The 24,322-nt window shown below is 37.0% G+C and overlaps 1 protein-coding gene across 3 annotated transcripts in view; it reads right to left on the reverse strand.

The window, feature by feature from the left end:
• Nucleotides 1–23,078, reverse strand: part of LOC311067764 (BAR/IMD domain-containing adapter protein 2) — a 35,400-nt gene extending 12,322 nt beyond the window's left edge. Inside the window, exons 1-9 of one of the 3 annotated variants that reach the window (XR_014603283.1) lie at nt 22,641–23,024; nt 18,217–18,325; nt 17,201–17,276; nt 17,005–17,091; nt 12,464–12,525; nt 8,576–8,647; nt 6,551–6,688; nt 2,464–2,616; nt 1,718–1,897 (exon numbers count right to left, since the gene is read on the reverse strand). Coding sequence is in view for 2 of the 3 variants with exons in the window: in XM_084089838.1 (XP_083945964.1) it covers nt 1,718–1,897; nt 2,464–2,616; nt 6,551–6,688; nt 8,576–8,647; nt 12,464–12,525; nt 17,005–17,091; nt 17,201–17,276; nt 18,217–18,264 (816 nt within the window). In the remaining variant the exon portion in view is untranslated. Of the gene's footprint in view, nt 1–1,717; nt 1,898–2,463; nt 2,617–6,550; nt 6,689–8,575; nt 8,648–12,463; nt 12,526–17,004; nt 17,092–17,200; nt 17,277–18,216; nt 18,326–22,640 lie in introns of all 3 variants that reach the window. The other 2 variants (XM_084089838.1, XM_084089837.1) reach the window with 2 other exon arrangements.
• Nucleotides 23,079–24,322: the final 1,244 nt, after the last annotated feature.

Below are 24,322 nucleotides of genomic sequence, written 5' to 3' on the forward strand. Positions count from 1 at the left end.
AGGTTTAGGAGAGGAGTTTATGCTGTCCTAGGAGATATCAGGAAGATGTATAACTCTGTAAGGCTAGAGGAGAGAGAAATGCATTTACATAGGTTTCTGTGGAGAGACTTTCAGAGTGAATAGGAGAATATGCAATCACCAGAGTTAACATCGGGTGCATTGCACAGTTAGCGGGAAACTGCAAAACTGACAAAGTTCTTGAGGAGTGCAAAGTTATTGGAGAGGATAGATACGTAGATGATATTCTAACTTCCCACAATAATCAGAAAAATCTGGAAAAAATAGCCGAAGGTGTTAAGGAGATCCTAAGAGCTGAAGGGTTTTTCTTGAAGCACTGGGATCGGTCAGAACAAAGTTGGAAGCCTGGTGATGGTGAGCCAGTAGAGTCAACAGTAGAAGACAGAATCCTGAAACTTCCAAACCATTTGAGGGATAAAGACAATAAGGATCTTAGAGTTGGGTATCTGGTGGAAGAGGATAAACTTTACATCATGACATCAATAATTTTTCCAAGTGGAAAAAGAAAATGAGAGTGGGACAAAACCTTCTTAAAGAGGTCATGGCTGAAATGTGTGGTGCAGTTTATGCAGCCAGGCTTAGAAAATACATTGACCAATTGACGAATGGTTTCATCTGGTGGACAGACAAACTTGTTGGGAGCTATTCAGCAGGCTAGCTATGGCTACCAGTCCTTCTTTGCAAATAGAATTAGAGAGATCCAGAGAATTACGCATGTTAAAGACTGGTGGTGGATCCCACGTAACTTAAAACATTGCGGATATTATCACAAGGGGAGGTAGTCCAGAAGGCCTAAAAGAAGATTCTGCATGGCAGAGAGGGCCAGTGTTCTTGAAGTGGCCAATGGAGGATTGGCCAATACATTCAGCTGCTGAGCTTGCAACTTCTGCAAGAGAAAGTATTAACAAACTCCAGAGGAAAGCATTCTCTGCAGTACTAACTAGAGGTTTGCCTCAGAAAAAGGACTCAGTCCTCAGAAGAAACTTAAAGTGAGAGTTCATGAGGATGGAGGAATACGCAAGTCCAAACTCTCTAATGGGATGTACTGGAAAAAGAGGGGATCAAGAAAGTTTTGAGGTTGAAGGCTATCCATAAAAAAAAAAAAAAAAAGAATCATCCAGGAAGAAGTCAACAAGTTCTGGAGAAGATGGTGTCAGCTGGCAGGTCCTAACCTGTTTGTGAGAAACCAACCTGTATATCTAGCCCTCATGCTCCCAATGTCTCTTGTCTAGCTTTGTTCATGTAACATGCTGTTGGTAAAGTGTTGTCAAGTCTGCTCAAGTCAAGTTTAAATTTTTGGTTTTGTTTATTTGTATTTGATTTCTAAACTGCACATGAGTTCTCAACATCGGCTGAGATTTTGTATCATCTATCATTAGGAGAAAAAATTATGCTGGGATGTAATCTTGTCCAATGATTTTATACCTAATCACAGGATAAATCATCAAAATATGACATTATGATACTATATTCAAAAATGTAGAAACACTTAATATTTCATTTTTTTCATCAGAGAGAATATCAGAAAAAATGAGAAATGTCCATGTTATTTCACCTAAAATCAAAAGGTAGGAAAACATTTTTTTACATAAAGTAAATTAATCCTGTTTTTAAGACCATTACGTTTACATTTTTTTTAAGCATTGTGACATTTTTATGACAATTAAGCCCCTGTAATGTAGGAGTATTTGTCCCTCACTTGTTCTCCAGGTTGAGAGATTCCCAGTTTCGCGTTCCGCAGGACCTCCGCTAGTCCAGCTCCTCCAGAGCTCTGGGGGGCAGTGTGACGCAACAGGTTCAGGGCTCGTTCTGGTAGTTTGGTTGGCTGAGCACATGACTGTTGCCATGATGCCAGCTTCTGAGACAACAGCTCTCTCACCTATCAAACAACATTTCTGTCAAATGCTATATACACAGCAAATTTTCATAACTACACTCTTGTTTCTTGTTTTAAAGTTAAGATAAAAACACATTTGCTAAAGCAATTATGACTTTTTATTTTATTTTATTTTTTTATTATGTTTAATGGGACTTTGCATCACAAGTGCACTGCTGTACCAGGTGAGTAAGTTTGCTATGACTGAAAAGCCAAACATATGCAAACATCAAATTGCATTAGTTTATAAATGCACTTTAAGTGTTTTGAGGTCATAAAATAGTAATATGTAAGGAACCGCACAAAAATAAGATAACCTGCCTCATTATCATTATTTGTATGAAAAGACATTAAAGTTGTTGGTGTTTTACTGACTCTAGTGTTCATTTTAGCAGGAAACTAAACTAAACTGGAAGTGAATTACATGTATAGATTTTTAGATTATGTTTATTTTTATTATGTTTTTGGAGTAAAAAACAAAAATTAGGTAGAGACTTTTGTTTGCTAGGCCTCTACAGCCTGAGTTAGTTGGTTAAAGCTTCATTGTGAGCTCATATCTGTAGTGTTACCTTGCAGTGGTAGTTGACGAGGATCTTGGTGACTGAACATTGACGGTCCACCAGAAAGCAATAGCGCCGCCTTTCTTCTGTCAGAGCAGAGCGGTAACCAACGGCAACTAAAGAGTCCAACTCTCCCTGCCGGCGACTCATCAGCTCCACATACTGTTACAGAGAGAGACTTTTAATTCATTCATCTTTACATAGAATATGACAAATGTACACCAACACTGGCATCTAAGGCAAACAACTAAAGTTCAGAATCCTTAAAGCAGGGGATTTACATTGATGAACATCTTTGATTTTAATGAGAAGAAAAAAAAATATACGAGGGTGGACTAGAAACTAGAGCCTCTGACACGCTTAACAAAGTCTACCACCAGACCATAAGGGCACACAAGAAGTTAAAGCAGATTTATGTATTTATTAATCGACGTGAAGAATCTTGGGACTAACAACATAATTGTATTTTAGTAGATTTTATTTTTAAGAATGAAACTATCACGTTAAACATGACTTATATGTGGATAAATTAAACTCAATTGAAATTGAACATTAATTATTGTACATGATAGCACTGATATATAGCATTGTATTTAACCCCCCCACCACACACACACACACACACGCAGCCTTTGATTATCGCACAGCCATTCATTATATCGCACACATTTATTTATTTTAATGTTAAATTCAATTTAATTAAATATTAGCTTTCATCAATCCCTGTTTGGTAAACCCTGTTTTAAAGGACCAGTTCACCCAAAAATGAAAACACTGTCACCATCATGTTGTTCTAAACGTTTTTTTAAGTGACGTTCATTTTAATAATATCTCTGAATTTTCCTTTCCTTTCCTCGTCTTTGAAACTGTGGTCCTGTTTTACTTCATCATTTCCCCTCTCTCGTTCCTTTGTTTTTTCTCTGTCCCATTGTTTTGTTTTTTTCTGGCCCCAAATCAGTTGTTCCGGATATCTGCTTAATCTTAAACTAAATGACTTGTTCTTCTTTCTGATCCAAAATCACGCTTAGAGTAATGCTTCTGATAGCATAGCTCAGGCCTACACAAACAAAGATAGACCCACTCCTGAAAAAACACGTGCTGGAGGATACACATGCTCAAATAAACAAACACTTGTCCACACACGGATAAAAAGTCTTCCACTCACAAATCAGCTTTAATATGTAGGACACTGGCTCGCACAAACGGCCCTCACTGAGCTCAATTGGTCATTATGAGTCACACAAACTACAAATGACTGGCAGTACATGACATTCTACACTAAGCCTTCAGTAATGAACACAGCAAGTCAAAGAACTGGCAAACAACACAATTACTCAGTTCTTTAGCAGGCGCTTTAATCAAAAGTGACTTACTGTTCATTTATTGCAGTGCCAATCACTCTGAAGTGCATGTGGCTTAAGAGCTTTGCTGGAAGGTGATTGTGACCAAGTGGGATCAAATTAACTGTTTTAAAGTTGAGGCATATTACAAAATATTATTACTATAAAAAAAAAAAAATTAAAAAAAATTTGCATGCCAAATCAAATATCAGGGTGTTACTAACAACTTGCAGGAATATGCATTTTGTTGTCATGTGACAAGAAAACCATAAAACAGGAACTTGCTTATACTACACCCTAAAAGTATGTAGGCCTACTGTTTTTGTGAAGAAATAGTAAATACTTTTGGGTGTATAGCACAAGAGGCAAACATTGGGACAACCTACCACATCATAATTACGCACTTTTGCATAGTTATGTCTGTCACCATAAACCGGCCTGTCAATCATTCTGTCACAGTTAGAATCCTCACATACACGCTCTATAATTAATTCAGTTTATACTACTAAAACAATTCTTGTCTCAGAGAAAACAAGTATTGTTGATCGGACAGTTGTGGGTCTTTCATGCAGAGAACTATGATAATGTTATTTAAAGTCCCCCTGTAGTCAATCATTTTATCCCATAAAACTCATCTTTGATCCCCAAAATGACATATTTAAACGTTTTTCTTTGAAAAAAAAAAAAGAACTATGATAATGTCAACTCTACACCCTTGCCTCATTTAGTATACGAGGTTCTATGAATATGCAAATGAGCCCCGCCTCCACTCACTCACTCAGCTCAGAGATCCACTCGCTGACGATCACACGTTGATTTGATTGGTTACAAGGTAGTTTGTGACGTCAGAAACACCAGCGATTTCAAAGCGTGTTTTTGAGACTGTCTTTGGTTCACTGCAGTTTTAAGGAGAAAATACTCAGCAATGGTGTTGACTTATGAATTTACACATGGTTTGTCTTGAAAACACCACACAGACATATAAACAACATTAAAAACTTGATTTTCACCACAGGGGCATTTTAAATTGATGCATTTAATAGTAGCCAAACGTATCTGTTTTGCTATTGTGCTATATCTTATTAAAGTTCACAATGTTGTTGCAGATGTATTATAACACTGATAACATGAAAGGAATATTTTTTCATCAGGATAGATACTGATTATGAATAAATCAAACCACTTTCAGGGCTTCTCTATTTTTTCGTTGGTCTCACACACATCCGACATTTTTGCAGAGGCGGACAGAGTACACAGCTTCATTACTTGAGTAAAAGTACAGATACCCCTTGCTAAAATTTACTCAAGTACAAGTAAAAGTACTACAGTCAGATGTCTACTTAAGTAAAAGTACTAAAGTACTTGTTTTTAAAAGTACTTGAGTATCAAGAGTACAAGAGTACATTTTTTAAATATTGCATTACTACTGCCACAGTGCTTACACTGGTAAACACAGCAAACACTTGAAGCGAAAACTATCATTAACTTGTTCAGAAAATTGAAATAGTCTGGTGAGGTGGGGCCACGGGTTGGCACATTCCCGGGATGGACCTGCTGCGTCTTCATCCATTGTTTTGTCTCTTATCTAAATCTGACCATGGAGTTGACTTTGGCGGAAAGCTGAAGGTGATTGCTGATAGGCTGTCCCAATCAGTGGCGCCTGCACAATCCAATCACGTTTGAGAGAGAACCAACAAATTGAGGGTTTCCGAGATTTTTCTTTTTTCAGAAGAAATAACGGGTACTCACGGTTAGGGATAGAAATGTAGTGGAGTAAAGAGTACAATATTTGCCTCTCAAATGTACTTGAGTAAAGTCATGAGTACTCCCCAAAAATGATACTCGAGTAAAGTACAGATCCCTCAAAATTGTACTTAAGTACTGTACTCAAGTAAATGTACTCCGTTACTGTCCGGCTCTGCATTTTTGTAGTTCTAATGTAAATAAATGTAAATCAATGAGGTCTTTTTTTGAACAGTATAGCAAATACTTACATAAAATGCAAAAAAGTATTAGTTGTCACTCTATATCTCCCAATAATATGTCTTAGTAAGATGATATTCTAATGCTTAGTTTTATTATCAAAGCTCTGCTGTTTTAAACATATAAAGCAAATGCATTACAATAATGATTGAGAGATGAACAAATAAACAGCCTGATGGATCATATTTGATGCTCACAGTTTAACATGATTTTTCTAAATATATATATATATATATATATATATATATATTCAAGTAAACCTAAGCTGCTTCAGTCCAGTAAGTGTTCATCTTGAAATATTACTAACAAGATAAAAGTTATTCATATATTTACTTTTTAAAAATCAGTAAAGATTTCACAGCAAAAAGACACGTGAACCATGAGCTGAAGGTGGACTTTTTACAATTACAATACTAAAAGGCTTTTAACATATAAACTATCAATCAGACGACAGAAGGCACGTAGTAGATTGTGTGCAACAGCTTTTTCAGCAGTTTTAATAACATTGAGGCCTTAGAAATTTGCAAATCATATATAATACCTTTCATCATCTTCATTTATTGGACCTAATTTGTCCTTATTGGTCGCTGACTCATTAACACACTCTTGCTACAACCAATTACTCCAACAAACACAGTCCAGCTAATAAACATACAATGAGTTGGTTTCAGTTCAATTATGTTTAGCTTGGGCTCAATGCATACTGATTAAAGTCTCAAGATTGTCATATGTCGTGCCATACATGTAAAAGCAGTGAATTATATGCAAGGTACCTGCATCTCTCTGTCTCCATACTTGTTGGGATGGCGACTAGCTTGACTCTTCCTCCGCAGTTTCTTGAGCTGTGATTGGCAGCGCTCGATGGACTCCACCTTTGACTTCCTCTCACTCTGGTACTTCTTCAGCGTTGACTGGAAAAAGTTTTCATACAGTATATTATGTTTCTGGTTTCAGAGAAGGCTTAATAGTGACAGTTCAGGAGGAGGAGTACATTTCCATATAAATCTTTTCTATCCCACCTCAAAAGCAGCAAAAGCATTTGCAATACAACATGAACATGTTATGTTTTTTATGTAAGTACATACAGTATTAGATAAAGACACCTAATATAAAGCGTGTCTGACAACCCCTGTGTTGATTTGTTTGAGCTCCCTAATTTAGTCATTTTAGTATTTTTAGTTAAATAGTCATTTACACCAGTGTTCGAATTGTGTCAAAGCTCTTGCCCCCCCCCCCCAAAAAAAAAACCCTGTAATAATATATATATATATTCATTTATTTATTTCATATAATACTTTAATTTACTTAACTTTTAGTGTTTCAGAACATGTTTTTGCAGCTGAGCATTAACTCTGTGCATAATTGATGAACAAAGACTTTTCTCCACCCAAAATCTGTGTAATAATCCGTTTTTTTCCTGGTTTAAAATGAGGCGTAGGTGCTAAAATCCCGATCATGTATTTTAATAAGATAATTAAATGTTTATTTTTCGTAGACCATCATATAGCCTACTGTGTTTCCCACAGTATTTTTGTGGGTTGAGCTCGGTACCTCTAGGGGGGTCCGGGGGCATGCCCCCCCTGAAGAAAATTTTGTACATTTTAAAGATCAATTCATTAATCTCGTGCACTTTGAGTCCCCCGAATCTGCTGTCAAAAATAAATAATCCACCCGCCAACCTCCCGAACCTATATGATATTCTTTGATTTAGATATCTGCATCTGATTATCACATTTCAATTATTCAAATTCTCAGTGTTAAGCATGATAATATGATAAAATATCACACTGAAGTAGGCTGATTTAAAATTAAGATTTATTTAAAATAAAAGTTCTTCTTTTGTCAAAATTACATTTCCAGCCTAAGCAGAGGCTTTACTCCCTTCAAACTTAAATTGTCAATGTTTCATTACATCACTGTTGGAAAACACTCTTATCAGAATAATTTTTTTAGCTTTATAAAGGGCATTTCTTTCCCAAATTTTTACTCTCTATACTCTTTCCCTACTCTCAGGGAACTGAGGTTACGTTAGTAACCGAGTACATTATTTCTTATTTAATTTTTTTGATATTGAAAATTGTTTTAATCAGGGCATTTGTCCGGTTGGGCAAGTACAATTTTCTTTCACTTGTCCCTTAAAAAACACACGCACTTGTCCCGGACGAGCGTTAATGTCGAAATTCTATTCAGATCAGTAAATTACCAAACAATCATAAAATAAATAAATATTATCTTACCGTCATCGTGAGGTGAAAATGAGGATCCACTCTGCCAGACTCTGGTGAAAGTGCTTATCTATAGCACGAAATTTATTTTTCGTACCATTTATTCGCCAAAAATAGTTTTTGCGTGCATATGATACGCACTTTATGGCGTGTAATACGCACGTACTCCACACCCCTAATCCTACCCAAGGGGTTTGCATATCATTTACACGCAAAAAAACAACAACTATTTTTGGCGTATAAATGGCACGATAAATAAAATGTGTCTGTTTATAAATTCAACAGTTTGTAAATTCCTTCAGAAAACAGCGTGTGGCGCACTTGAGCGTCTTTTCAGACGCAAATCTAATTTGAATTACTTTCCAATGGGAGCGGCAGTGCAATACTTTGATTAAAAAAATATATATAGCCTATATTACCTAATAAATTATGTTTCTATTTTTTTAGTTTTAATGAAAAACCAGGGGACCCCTGAGGTAATTTTTTTGGGCCTTATGGGGGGTCCCTTGATGCTTATGGGGGGTCCCGGACCCCCCCAGCCCCCCCTCAATTCGAAAACTGATTTACACTCACAGTGAGATATTTGATGTCTAACTCCAGTTTCTGCTCCAGTTGAGACAGCAGCTCTGAATGAAACAGCTTCAGCTGCAGACAGACAGAAAATGTAGCATTCAGTCAAATATGATTATGGAAGCGCACTGGTCTTAGATTAACAGTGTCAATAAAGATTATGGATATAGAAAGACGGTTCACTCCTATTACTTATGAATGGGAGAAACTGCAACATGCAATATGGCGGAATACTCCCTTTTCCCATCGCAAATCAAATCGGAAAGGCATTTATTTTCAATAAAAATGAAGAAAATATTAGAAAAGGGGAAAAAAAGTGTCTAACGTGTTTAATACTAAAGTGTTTATTGGTTAGGGGTACGTGTAGGACGGGCTTTATTGTCCTAATAAGGTGGAATAATTAATAAATTATTTTAATTTTATAATTTTATAATTATTAATTAATAATTTTAATAAATATAATCCTTTACGCTCTATGTTATTATTGCATACCGTTATATTTACCCACTATTTACTATATCACTATGCTGTATAAATGGCATTTAACTGCTATTTACACTTATTGCAAAGAAAATACTGCTATTTTTACATACTATAGATAGATTCTATTGCTATTTGCACTTAGTGCCAAAGTTATTCACTGCAGCCTCTAAAAATTGCATTAACATCTACAGTAGGTTTTAGGAATGTGTTCCTATTGGCACTTTAAAATGCTCTCTTATTTCTCAAATTTGTTCTGTATGACTATCATTCCTTTTCACACTCCGATGTTTTATCTCACGATCTTAGAACTAAAGGTTCTTTATTAAAGGTTGAACCTTTAGCATCTATGTAATATTTCCATTGCACAAAGGTTCTTTATGGTGGAAGAGGGTGCTTCAAATGTTCATCACACAAGAAATTTAAAGAACCAAGAAAAACATGGTTCTTTAAAGAACTGTTCACTGAAAGTTTCTTTAGGGCAGTGTTTCTCAACTGGTAGGTCGTGAAGACCGTTTTAAATGGGTTGCGGAGTATGAAGTCACGACAACAAAAAAATGTAATTAAAAATGTTTTTCTGATGCGCGAGACTTTTCTTTTGAAAGACATGCATGAAAGCTGTTGACCCTTCTGCAAAGACTTTGCTCTTCTGTCATACAGAACTCGCTTTCCCATTCCACTGCTCTACTTTTCCTTTGTTTCTGTGGTGAACTGCACATTCCAGGGCCCAGTTTATGGCCGGGCCCCTCTCTTACTGCAACAGTGGAGAAAGGTTTGCAACATTTTGATTGGATCTTGGTGGACTAACACAAACAAATGTCCAACACCATTAGATAAGGATGCTAGCACAACTGACAGACACCTTAAGCACGAGAAGGACAGGACTTCTCATTGGTCCACAGGCAGTTTCTGCCCTAATCCCTAAGGTTTAAGACAACCACCATAAAATGTCTTTAGGACTTTTTGGATGCAAGAGCAATGGCTGCAACAAAAGGAGGCCACAATGATCCACCCAAATCCATTCATTACTATGTTTGGGAACCTTAAAACTGGTGAAAACTACACACATCCATTTCATACTTATTCAGATAAATAAATAAGTTTTCTTGGCGACAGCTATTTGTAATGCAACATCTTACACAAATTCAGCTGTTAATATACAAATGAACGCATGCATGACAGTTCAGTCTTTTCCCATCTTGTTTGGACTCTATTTGTTTAGAATATTGCCAAAAGTATTCTGGTGGTGGTTATGGAAAGTGAGAAATGCATCGGTAAAATAAACTTTTAAGGGTTCTAACTGTGTGCCTTATGCAAATGAGTCCCATAGGGTGTTTAAAATAAAGGTGTTTCACTGTGTCAGCAGCCAATCACAGCACTAAAGTGGAGAAGCAATCTCCTCATTGGAAAGGGATAAAGGTGTCCTTTCAACAGACACTCCTAGTTCTGAGTCTCCCATCAGGCGAGACATAACAGATATGCCGTCTTGGGTCTCCAGCCTGCAAAGGTGAGACAGAAACAGGCTCCATGCTCTGAGTCTACAGCTTGTGAGGCAGCAACAGATATGACCCCGTTCTGAGCCTCCAGTCTGTGAGGAAAGAGACAGTAACAAACACATTCAGAGTCCTCGTCCAGCAGGACAGCAACGACTACAGCACGCTCCAAGTCTCCATGCCAGAGAGACAAAAGCGGATTGACCAAGTCTCTGGCCCAAAGAGGCAGAAGACAAACAGATATTTGCACCAAGGTTAAGCTCAGGAGAGCAAACCTTCACTTCAGGGCCTCATCTGCATGTTCAAGAGTTTAGGACCCTTTGGTGCTCCAGGAGATCAGCATCCCACAGAGCTTCGTGTTCAAGGCTGTTGAAACGGATTCTGACTCCTTTCCCCACTGCGTCACCGCCATCATGAGGAACGTAAATATCACTTTACCAAACCTCTTTCCAGAGACCTTGGCATTGTTGTATATTATCAATATATGTGACCCTGGATCACAAAACCAGTCGAACGGGTAAATTTGTGGAAATAGCCAACAAGGGCATGGGTCGAAATTTTCTATTTTTCTTTTATGCCAAAAAGCATTAGGATATTAAGTAAAGATCATGTTCCATGAAGATATTTAGTAAATTTCCTACCGTAAATATATGAAACATTTATTTTGAGAGTGAATGCAGCGAAATCGCTAACAGAATTGGACAACTTTAAAGGCGATTTTGTCAATTTTTTTGCACCCTCAGATTCCAGATTTTCTAATAGTTGTATCTCGGCCAAATATTGTCCTATCCTAACAATCCATACATCAATGGAAAGCTTATTTATTCAGCATGTATTCATGTATTATTTATACATGTATTGTAATTATAATTAAAATTGAAATAATATTTCATTTATTTGTTTGATGCATAATAAGGTTCTTCACCTTATTAGTTTCAGAGAAGATAAACAACAGTTTATCTTTCCATAAGATAATAATACTCTTCCATATAGCCACACTCAACTTAATCACTTGTATTTTATGAGAGCACCCGCCGTGGTGATGTTTGGCTTGTTGTAGGCTGTCTGTCAGCATCCGCCATGGTGCTTTTTTCAATTTGAGAGATGGCCTGTGTGCACGGTTAGGTGAATGTGCTTTGTGTATGTGTTCAATGATGTATCTGTGTGATCGTATTTGCTGTAGATGGATGGTTAAATAATGTCACACGATCGGTCATACTGCAGGCTCTCATTTGCAAGTGCACTGATTGCGTGCCAGTTTCCGATAGGCCATACCTGGCATTTATTCATTTGATTGCTCTTGTAAGTGCGCCAGATTGGTGCCAATTATTGTCATGTCTGCATTGTAATGCACAACTTTGCCTCTCCTTGTTGTAAAACAATGTGCATCCAGACAACTTTAGCCAATGCAACCTCCTATGCCAGTGTTGCTTTACGAATACTATAGCATATCAGATTATCAAAAATTAAGTGTGTGTGTGTGTTGTCATGTAGGCTATAGACTGATTGTCTTGGCTTGGATCCATGAAATATTGTGATGTTATAGGCCTAATGCATATTGAGAAAATTGAATGAATTAAATGAATAGTCAAAACGCATAAAAAGTGTTTTTGTTGAAAACACTCATGAAATTAAGTAACAATAAATGATGTAACTAGTATGTAGCTTTGGGGGATTCGCATGCAGGTATGATGTTCATTGTATTCATCAGGATCAGTGTCCATATGTTTTATTAACAGTTCATGTTAGTATTGTGTATTTACCATCGTAACTGTAGTTCCCGTAACCTTTAGCACTACCTGCTACAGGAATTATTACTTGTCATACTGCATATTAAATGTCACTTTGGTATACGAAAGAATGCTCAAGAAAAATTGAACTTTTTTGCAGCAGACCACCACGTTTTTCTTCTACTTACCACATCCTCTAGTTGGACCTGGATCTGCCGATGAACCTCTGCCATCTGGAATAATGTGTCACCTGAATCAGTGGGAAATAAAGAGAAGACGTGTCAAAGACCTTGTGCACAATCGGAAAAACTCAAAGCATGAGATCTATATCAAATGTATTATCAAACATACTATCATACACAACATGATAGTGACATCTAATATTCATCTCACTCACATCGAACCTGACTCCATTAAGGTCACATTTGCTCATTTTAAAGGGATAGTTCACCCAAAAATAAATTCTGTCATTTACTCACCCTCAAGTTGCTCTAAACCTGTATGAGTTTCATTGATCTGTGGAACTTAGAAGAAATTTTGAAGAATGTGGGCAACCAAACAGTTTCTGGTCCCCATTTACTTCCAAAGTATTTTTTTAGTAAGTCAATGGGTTCCAGCAACTGTTTGGTTACCCACATCTAAGTTCAGCAGAAGAAAGAAACTCATACAGGTTTGGAGGGTGAGTAAATGATGACAGAATGTTCATGTTTGGGTGAACGATCCCTCTAATGTAATATAACAACTTCATGCTATTGGATGAGAAGAAACCTTGAACTAAATTGCACTGAATGACGACACTATTGCCTTGTGTAGAGATTGCTTATAGCTGAATTAAGTTTGTTTCATAATTTGATCAACTCGATCAAACTAAACTGAATGAACCCTGAACGGCCTTGAGCTCAATAATGATCTTGTGTAGAGCGGCTGTATAGTTGAATTGAGTTCACTTCAGAACTTTGCAACTTTGACACAATCAATTAACTAAATTTAATCAACATTGAACTAAACTGAGCTGAATAATGACACTATTGTCTTTATAGGGCTGCTTTACAGCTGAAATTGTATTTGTTTCATAATTGAAGAACTTTGCTAAATTAATAGTTAATTACTGTGAAGCTGCTTTGAAACGATCTGTATTGTACAAAGCGCTTTACTAATAAATGTGACTTGCCTCTCTGACCTATTCAGTAAACAGATGCTGTAAATGCACCATTATGCAGGTAAATAGCCTGTTTTGACAGCCATTCAAATGCAGGCATGCACATTTTTTACAGAGATTTTATCATATTATAGCAGATGTGTTCATCACCGGTGCCTGATTTAAACAGCATGTTTTTTCTTTTTCTTGGAAAGCTAACAGACTGCTTTCTCCAGCTATACTGGACCAGCTTGGACTCGACCTGTCAAAACATCTTCATATGTTGGAATGATCTTGAAATTCCATAAACTATAGGATCATAAAAAAAAATGAAAGTTCTTTATTGGCATCAATGGTTCCATGAAGAAACTTTAACATCTACAGAACTTTTCCATTCCACAAAAGGTTCTTCATAGTGGAAAAAAATGAAGTGGTTATTTAGCTTATTAAAATGTTCTTCACGCTAAAAAATGGTTCTTTTAAGAACTGTTGACTTAAAGGTTCTTTGGCATCGCCCCTTTTGAAACCTTTATCTTTAAGAAAACATTCAGAACAGAATTGAAGAGAGTAATTTCTTCCTTTAGAGGATGTGATACTCGTGGCAATGTCTGTCCATTCTTAAGTTTCATTGAAGGTGAAAATTTGTGTCGTGTTTTGTTGTTGGTTCCAGTGGGCCGAGCTGTGGATGTTGGCCTTCTTTATCCCCTACTGAGCCACTGTGTGTGTGAAACTTGGCATCTCTCCTTCGCTGCCTCCCTCCCTCCCTCTCATCCACCCCCGCTGTGTTCAGCAGTACAATGAGATCATGTGGTGTTGTTAATCTTTCAACAAAGGCCCCTCTCTCTCTCTCTTTTGCCCCTCTCTCGCTTTCTCTTAGTTTCTTCATCTCCATTTTATTGTACAGGCTTGCCTCTTCATTTTCTTCTGCTGCAGTCATTTGTTTCCACGCTTTCGTTTCCTGTAAACTCTGATGTACCGTGAACTTAAAACAATGTAGTTATATTTACTTACATATTTACAATCAGTTCTCACCACTGACTTTACTCTGCCGGACATGACCCTCCAGAAACAGATCTGAATAGCCCTGATCTAAAAAGGGTTACTAAAGTTAACTAAAAACTATAACTATACTTATAAAAAAAAAAAATGTTACTTGAAAGAAAATAAAATATAAAAATATATAATAAAAACTATATAGACATATTTAGAGAAAAACAAAAACTACTAAAACTGACAAAAAACACACCAAAATTATCAAAACTAACTGAAATTAAAATGAAAACAGAAAATATTAAAATGAAATCTAATTCAAAATATTAATAAAAAGTATAAAGTATCTCAATAACACTAAAATAACACTGGGTCTAAATCATGGGGACTGGTGTCATTTAGAATCAATTGCTCCATGTATTTATTAGGCAATTATTAATGATTTACTGATGCAACTAGTTCACAGAAGAACAGACTTTGTTATTATAAAATTAGATTTAGGTCATATATAACATAATAATCCTATAACGTAATATATTTCAACACTATTTGCTCTTTTATTGAAACAACAGTCTTAATAGCAGCTTGTTTCTGATTACAAACTCTGCTCCTGAAGGCCACCGTCTTACAGATTTTAGCTCCAAATCACCTGCCTGGACGTTCCTAGTGATCCTGAAGACTTTGGCTGTGTCCGAAATCGCCCCTTATATCCTTATTTGAGGGGACATTTGTAGTGGTGTCTGAAACCACAGTGGACATTATCTTGTGCACTCATTCAATCCCACAATGCACCGCAATAGCAAGTGTACAACTGATGTACACTCAATGGCTAGAGAATACCCATAATGCACTGTGATGGTCGTGCCGAATGAAATCCCGCGTCTCACCAAAAGATTCCGGCCGCAGCTGAATAATCCATCCATCCATTTTCCAAACCGCTGGTCCAATGTGGATACAGCGTAATATCATACAAGTATAAATTCCATTTGAATTGATTATTAAATTGTTTAATTAAGGTTTATACATGCCATAGAGTTCAAGATAAATATTTTCATTACTACTAGAGCTGCCAGTTTGCTAAGTCTCAAATGATTATTGAACCGCAAGCACAAGCTATGCAAAAGCAGCCGCCCTTCTGGTGCACTCAGTGTCAATTCACTCACTCGTTTTCATTCACTTCAAGTGGACTATATTAGTATATTAGACTAGTGTATTAGACTATATTAGTGCAGTAATGTAGGGAAAAGCTATTTTGGACACAGCCCTTGATTCAGGAGTGTTATATTAGTGATGGAGCAAAACTCCCTCCAGGAACTGAGTTTGACACCCCTGGACCACAGACTCCAATCATCACCGCCTCAAAAAATCCCTCGTAACTGTCACTAAAAGCTCTCTCTCTCTGTTACTTATCCTTCTCAAAAACACATAAAATAACAGTTCAAATTCTAACATGCCATCCAGTCACACACAACACATGCTGTGAGCTGAAATCCACTGCCTAATCTCTTGACATTATTAAAGGGATACTTCCTCGATTAGCATTAAAGGAACACGCCGACTTTTTGGAACTTTAGCTTATTCACCGTATCCCCCAGAGTTAGATAAGTCCATACATACCCTTTTCGTCTCCATGCGTGCCGTAACTCTGTCTGACGCACCCACCACTAGCCTAGCTTAGCATAAAGACTGGAGGTAAACGGCTCCAGCTAGCATACTGCTCCCAATAAGTGACAAAATAACGCCAACATTCTCCTATTTACATGTTGTGATTTGTATAGTCACAGCGTGTACGAATAACAAGGTCACATGAGACACAGCCATCTTTTAACTGTATACATACTGGTAACTATATTCTCAGAAGGCGAAGCACTGCTACTTGGGCGGAGTGATTTGCCAATATTTCATTGTATTATGACAGATGTGTTCTGGAGGTTCTTCTCTTTGACATTACAGATCAGGATTGTGACTAGTGAAGAACTGAGACTGTGCTTTCATCAGCCAATAAGTGTTTTAAAGGGATACTTCACCGATTACCATAAAGTTTTGTATCAGTAGAAACCCGGTAGTATTTTCGAATGACCGTGCTTCCCTCCCTCATGTCCCCCTGAGACGAGAGATTTCTGTAGTGTGTGTCTGGAAAAAAATGCAAAAATCTTCATTTCACGTCATTGGAGGCTTTTGGTCCAGAGGCGAGAGACTACAGCCAGTAGGAGGAGCTCGTCCCGCATGTGTTCAACCCGCCCACGATATCTCACGATAAAACAGCGTCTGTTCAGTTTCGAGTCGACTAGTAGCCTAGTTGTGTCATTTCTCCCGATACTGCCCTCTGTAACCGGTAGGCGTGGCTTGGGAGTGTCCTCGTAGGGCAGCGAAGCAAGTGCATTCTGGGAGTTGTTGTCTTTCATCCACATGAGCCAAAAATACATTTTCTGGCTTTTCTCAGTCTAGAAGGCTCCAACTTCTAAAATAATTTCACATTTCTACTACATAAATGACCCCATTTAAATACACATTCATCTTTCCAGCGGTGAAATATCCCTTTAAGTGGAAATAGTTTAATTGTAAATGTACTGTAAATACACTGCTCTTGCATTCACTTACCCAGTTCTTTTGAGCCCTGGCTGTCACTGGCCAGCTCTCCTAGTTTGACCAGAGCGTCAAAGTATCCTTTAGCTGCGACTGTGACGCCTGTAGAGCAGTCAGAGAGACAGAGACAGAGAGTAAGGGATTTCAGTCTGTGACACTGATTTCCTGTGGACTTTAGCCCACAAAAAAGTGAACTATTGAAGTTTCTGACCCGTCAGAGCCTTTTCATAGTGTTTCCCCATCGTGACAAAATTCTTCAGACTGGGGTTGAACTGGTCCAGAATGCCCTGAACACAGAATCAGCAATAACTGACATTAGGACACAACTGTACACATTTTGATCTGTAATTAATTATAGTACTGAAACAGAAGGATGCAAGAAACGGATAAATACCCATTTTGGCCGCACTGAAAAAATGGTAGCCTAAAAGATTTGCTTCATGTGTTAACATGTAAATTAATTGATTTTATTCAAAAGAAAATTATTTACCATTACTGAATCAAACTAAATATAATAGGTTACACCAATAAAACCTAATTTAAGTAAATAAATAAAATGTTGTACAGTGTCATAACAAGATAAATTAATACATGAAGAGGGATATTGGAAAACCATCTGTGTAAGTGTCAATGTTGTGAAGCAAATTCTTTGTTCAAAGCTATTTTATTTAAAATTTTCATATAAAAATACAATTCATACAGACAAGGACTGGAATATGCATTTAGAATTAATGTTTTGTAGCATTTAAAGGTAAAAATGTCTACCCAGCTAACAAAAATAAGTTTTAAGAATATTTTAAGAAATGTTCCTGTGAAAACGTTATTTCTGAAAGTTCTCAGAATATTCAAAACATCCAGTTATTTATATGTAATAAAATGTTTTTTTTTCTTGGTTATGTGAACATTAGAGAAAACATAAAGTTTTCTATTTTATTATTTTGCAAATATTATGGGAATGCTACTTTTGCATGTTCTCTGAACCATCTGAAAAAAATAGTAAGTAGTAATGTTTAAAAAACATTGTTTCCAAAAAAAAGTGTCCCATGAATGATGTATAAATAACATTTATGTGCTAATGTTTTGATAACGTTATTAAAGACTACAACTGAGTTTTATTAATGTAACTGGAAGAACGTTTGTTCTTGGCACGTGTTTAACACTAGATTTTTTATAGATATCTCCTTTTATAGTCTTCAATAGTCTTTTCATTGTCTCCTTTAGTCTTACCTTGTAGACATTTTCTGTCATCTTGTTGACCTCATCTGAGCGTGACATTGTGCTTCTCTCTCCAGCTTCAGTTCACCTTTCTTTTACACGTAAATCACAGCACAACTGGCTACATGGAGAGAAGGAGAGCAAGAAAGTGAGATGAATCAGGATCATTTCATTTGCTTTTTTATTTGCAGAGATCTGCCTTGATTTTGGGATGGAACGAGCTCATCAAAAGGGAACATCATAATGATTTCAACCACAGTATAAACTATTCATCAATAATAACCGGTAACAAATTCTAATGGAAAATTAAGCAATTGTAACTAGAATATTTAGATGTTCTAAAACACTGTAATTATTGTGAAGTTGAGATAACAACCCAGACGTCTGAGGAATGCGTCTGAGGAACATTGCTGAAGGGATTTGCTTCTATTCAATCACAAGAGCATTAGAGAGGTCAGGCATTGTGTGATTGTGTGTTTAGTCCAGGCTCGCAGTCACTGGCCCAGTTTGGACTCGGTCAAGATGACAAACCATTTTGGCATGGATGTGCACGGAGATATTGACGTTCAAAAACAGGAAACCAGTGTCACAATCTTGGAAGAAAAGAATTGTCTAAAATATCACTGTGTCACCAAAAGACCCAACCCATATAAAAGCCCCAGATATTTAAATCAAACCATCAACAGGAAGGAAATTTTATGCAGGAATATGCAAAAATGCATTAGGTGTGCAGAAGCATAAAAGGGCAAAATTGCTTTTATCAAGTCAAATCTATTTGTATTTATAGCACTTTTCACAAAACATATTGTTTCAAAGCAGCTTTACGGAAATATCTTCATGCCTTATGGTTGCATTTAACAGATTAGAGCTGTGCAATATTATAGTTTACATTTTGAGACGATACAAGCAATCAAGCCATTGAGATTTGCTATAAATAGCATGTACCGCTCTACGCGTGTATGCTGATAAAGTTGGACATACTTATGTATTCAACTTTATACAAAGAGCTGCGCGATAATATAGTTCAGTTCAGTTGAGATTTTCTGTAGGCTATATATGGCTTAATGTGAGTGTACTGTTTGTTTGCAGGTAAAATAATAGGATGTCCTTTATATACATATTTTAAAATGTCGCTTTTTTTAAACCGTCACTCCATATTAACCCTTTAACTGTCTACTACCGGGCGCTTGGTGCTCTCTTTTATTGTCTTTGTTTTTTCCTATCACATATTTTGAGACTCAAGTTTCCATTTTTTGGTGACTGTTTTGTGATAGAAGTGATATTGTGAAAGAAAATGATTAATTTGTCACAGTAAAACACATACAAAATGTGTGTGTCACCCGGTGGCTATTTATGGTATTACGCCTAAACAAACCTCAATTTTTGTGATATCAACTTCACATTTGGAACACAACTTGATTAGACATACAATATGTCTTTGATTTTATAGCAATTTTATAGTAAAAATTATATCTATCAAATAAAAAATGTTTAGTACAGTAAAAAAAAATTATACAGTAAACTTAAACTTCTATAACCTTTTTACACTTTCATTTTTTGAAGTGTATGTCTGCAATAATCTGCCGAGTGTCTTCTTGAAAGGGAGACCAACCTGAGGTCTGTATTCCAAAGCATGAATTACATCCATTTAAGTTTGGATAGTGCATTTTCACATTTTTGCTCAAAAAGGGGGTTACGGTAAAGGGTTTAATGGGTTTAATAAAGTCATTAATGGCACACATTTTCATTAAAACATTATTTTATTAATGAAATTCTGCTAGAAGATCTAATCTCTGATATACCGAACATGCCCCCAAAAATGATTTGCAGTCTGAAACCTGCAGTAGTCCGGTTGACTTAAGTCATAATATTTCTACCTGAATAATTATGTTAGATGGCACCACATGACGCATGTTTTAGGTTATTTGACATCTCATGGAACTGTCACCTTGTAAGTATTTTTTGTTTTGTGAATTTCAAAATAAAGACCACCCCTGTCAGTGAACCTCAAGAGATTTCATTGTCTGAGCCTTGCCAGAGCCACCCTAAGACACTGTTATTGCATGTCTTAAGTTCATGAAATTGAGTCTGATATGCCATAGTGCCCTGGAGGAGAGCAATTCTTCCCCAGTCCAAGTGCAAGAGTCACGCCGCTGAACAAACACTGCGCTTTCCCTTTCTGGAAAGATCCCGAATAAAAGATTCCAGTCAGGATTACCCATCACATAAAGCTTCGGCTCTGAAGGCCGGTGTTTACACCAGGTCAGCGCTCTCATGCGTGTTATTAGAGAAAGATTAGGTGGAAGAATTTGACCTAAATGATCAAGTGAGACAAAAAAATAACATTCTCATCATATGGCACTTCCATTTCCCATCATTCTCGTTTTTCTTTGATTTACACTAGCTCTGTTTCCATCTGAAGTTGCTAATTATTTTGCGCAAAATTGGAATATCACATAAAACATTTGCCAATAAAGCACCTTTTCCATTCCACGTGTTCAAGGGAGCAAAATCGTCACTTCCTGGGAAATTGGTGCAAAATATCTGATGTAATAAAAATGGAAGTTTGCTGCAGTCGGGGAAGCCAATGTGTCTCTTTTTTACTGCATCCAAAATTCCCATAAAAATAGCTGGATGGAAACAAAGCTAATGAGAGTTCAGTGATTCAGCCACAATTCACAGCATCCATGTTGTACTTTTATGCCTGCTACAGACTGTGTGATTTCAGCAATCCTATTGCATTACAAATCACACTGTACGACATGGATCTAATAAACTTGGGTATGTCGTATGTAGACTGTATGATGATGACAATTTTTGAATCATAGTCTACGACGCAGGTTAGTATAGAAGAATAAAACGTCATCAGCATGCGCTAGTGGTGAACAAATACAGCAAGATGAATCAACCTTTGACAATTGTGGTTTTTGTGTGCGCTGAAAAAAAGAGGAGAATATGGACATGGCTCGGGAAAAGAGGCCAACTTGGCATGCAAGTCTTGCAAATGGAGCTCAGGGTAAGAAGTTTTAAGCTTTAGTGCCATGTCACATTGATCAATACACCATTTCATGTTGAATTTTGCCTAGTCAGTAGATGTGGGTCGTAGTATCAAACACACTGTGGGATGATCATGCTAAAGTTCTGACACTGTCAGAAAATGATCGCAGGCTATCTTTGGGTCATCTTTGAACCTCTCTCACTGTACGACGCAGGACCACCGTTTACGAGCCACGACTACAGAAATCACCACGATTCTTTCATCTTTCGTCTGGGACAGCCCAAAATTGTACAGTGTGTACTGGGCATTAGGGGTACAACAGTTCGTCACTAGGGCAGTTCCCTTAAAGGGACAACTTTGTGCCTTATTTACTCAAAAAAAGTACATTAGAGTAGTAATATGTACCCATAAGGCATTACTATGAACCTTTTAGGGTAAATAAGTTACAAAGATGTCACTTTGAGGGTATTGCCCCAGTGACAAACTGCTAAAGAGTAAAGGGCTCATCCCTTTTTGTAAAGAGTCAGTAAGTTTTAGTTTACATTACAGCCATGAACCATGATTTGCTATTTGAAATTCAGTGAAAAGCAAGTGGTTTTGGGGGAGGGACATTCTTGCATTTGAATGGACAAAAATGTGTAAGCAGCCCTGAGTGCAACAAGAGTCATCCGTATTTCTGTCCATTTCCCTTTAAGAGACAGACTGTACATTTTAAGTGAATTCATACGCTCAAAGTTAATTTTCTCAGTGTTTAGGAGAACATTAGCAGATAACTTCAAATCTTTAGGACTAACACGACACAAAAACAGATTGTATTTCTACTTAATCAAACTTTAGTCTTCACTGAAGATATTGTGTCACATTTCGTCATATTTCTGTATAGTGCCACATTCCATAATATCATAAATATATAGCATTCATTTTTATAACGAAAATTTTTATGTAGCCTACATAAAAAAAATTGTCTCTATAATGTTACTTACTCTATAAGGGTACTTCTCTCATTGTTGACACCTGTTCCCTAATAGGGCTGGTGATTAAAGTGATGAAATTGCGATATTATACTGAGATTTAATATATGAGATAAAAATGACGAGTAGATTCTGCTAATTTAACACACAGTGAAAGGCTGTAAGGAAAACATGTATGAGATGATATGAAAGTGACATTTTAGTAGAGCATTGCTGCTTCTTAATGCAATAATTCACAGGGCTGAAAAAATGATTCAAAGCTAAAAGAAAACAAGCAATGCAACTTTATCAGCTCGTTGCCATTTACAATGCTAATCACGTTGACTAAACATTCGCATTTTTAATATTTGTTCAAATGGCACTTGTTGCACTGAGAGTCATTTAGCAGATTGTTCGTTTAATTAATTGAAAGAACTAAAGTGTTAGAGGCAATTCAGAGGTTTTGTATCATATAGTAATTTTCCTACCTTTTCAGTGTTCATCGTTTCCTCACCGCTTTGTCTGGTGTTTTTTTCTTCTCGTCACTTTTCCTTCTATGACTTTCCGTTCAGTGGTGGGGGTAGTTTAGTTAGTTTGACCCAGTAAATCCCTCTTCCACCCCTCACCCCTCACCCTGTCTCTCCCAAACTCCTCACTGAATCCAGGTCAGAACACATTCAGTGCTCATTGTTCTTCAGATCACATGCACTCATGCTCACATCAAACTTTAATCTTCATTCCGCCTAAAATGTCCATTTGCTGTCGGTATGTAGATCTCGAGCGGCTCGTTCGTCGCTGTCTCTGTCTCTGTCCCGGACAATGTCGGTCTTCTTACTCTCTGTCAGTCTCTCTCACTGGGACTGAATGTCAATGAGGTAACGGGACTGAGCTGTGAATAGAGCCTCCGCTCATTACAGGACCAACACACACACACACACACACACACACACGCACAGACAGAGAGAGCAATCACACTCTCATTCATAACCCGTTCTGTGTCCACGAACACTTTTAATTCCATAAGTGGAATTAAATGTGCAAAAATGCGGTTAATTATGGTTAAAATTAGGCCTACATGGGGCAGAATATAGGCTTCAAGAAACATCATAATTCTTAGCCTAAATATAATTAGCATTTAGCCTACTTTAAACTTAATATGAACAGAATTTTAGTTTATCAAAGCGTTGCTAAGCCAATAAGCCAATTAAATGCTCTGACACCGCCTATTTTGACTATTTGATCAGCTTAATGCAGTATCTTAACTATACACAACAGGTCATTCTGAGGAAGCATGACAAGTTGCATGGAATTCATAGGGAACGCTATATCTAAAAATTTGTCACAAGTTATTCCCCAGGTGGCAACATAGTGTCGGCCCAGATCCGGCCCACATCTGGCACGCGTGGAATCCACATATATGTGGCCCGGATCTGTGTCTGGGTCAGCCGCTAATAAACTGCATATGAATGACTGATTGTTATGCATAGGCTATTACAGTTTTTATGAATTGCTGAAACACTAAATACCAATTTTTTAAACCAAATTCTCAATAGCCTAAACCACTTTGTCGAATAAATCACTCTTTCTGTAAAGCCTTAAACCAGGCAGTTAGACACCAATTGCAAATCTCATGCACTCTTTTTTGCTAATCTCTAAACACATTCTCACTCACTTAAACACATTTCGCACTGTGATGCACTTGTTTCAAAACACTAAACACAGGCAGGCAAAAGTTAAACACAACTACAACACAGTTGTCATCATTTACACACAACGACTCAAAATTGTTATTTCGTACAGTTTTTTTAAATTGCTTGCACACTAAAGTGGAACTTGAGGCTCAGCCAGTGAAACCATTTACTCATGTACCTAATCTTCAGATCAACTCTGCAAAACTGCAAGCACATCATACGCTTTACACTCAGTTTGAAATTGGAAAACAAACTTTTTGCTCAACTTTGAACACAGTTCTCTACATGCCACACTCATTTACTGATGACCTACACCCAATGATCATGTGTGAAAACACTTATACATAAATTGATCCCATAGAAATCAAAACTCAGTTTTGAGTACCCCCTTGAATTTCTGTTTATAGTGTAAATATATAGGCCTATGTACAGTATTTACATATATGTACATTGGAATCCACTGCTGCTTCAATGTATAT

This window comes from Abramis brama, assembly GCF_963993115.1.
Source record: "Abramis brama genome assembly, chromosome: 17".
Classification (NCBI taxonomy): domain Eukaryota; kingdom Metazoa; phylum Chordata; class Actinopteri; order Cypriniformes; family Leuciscidae; genus Abramis; species Abramis brama.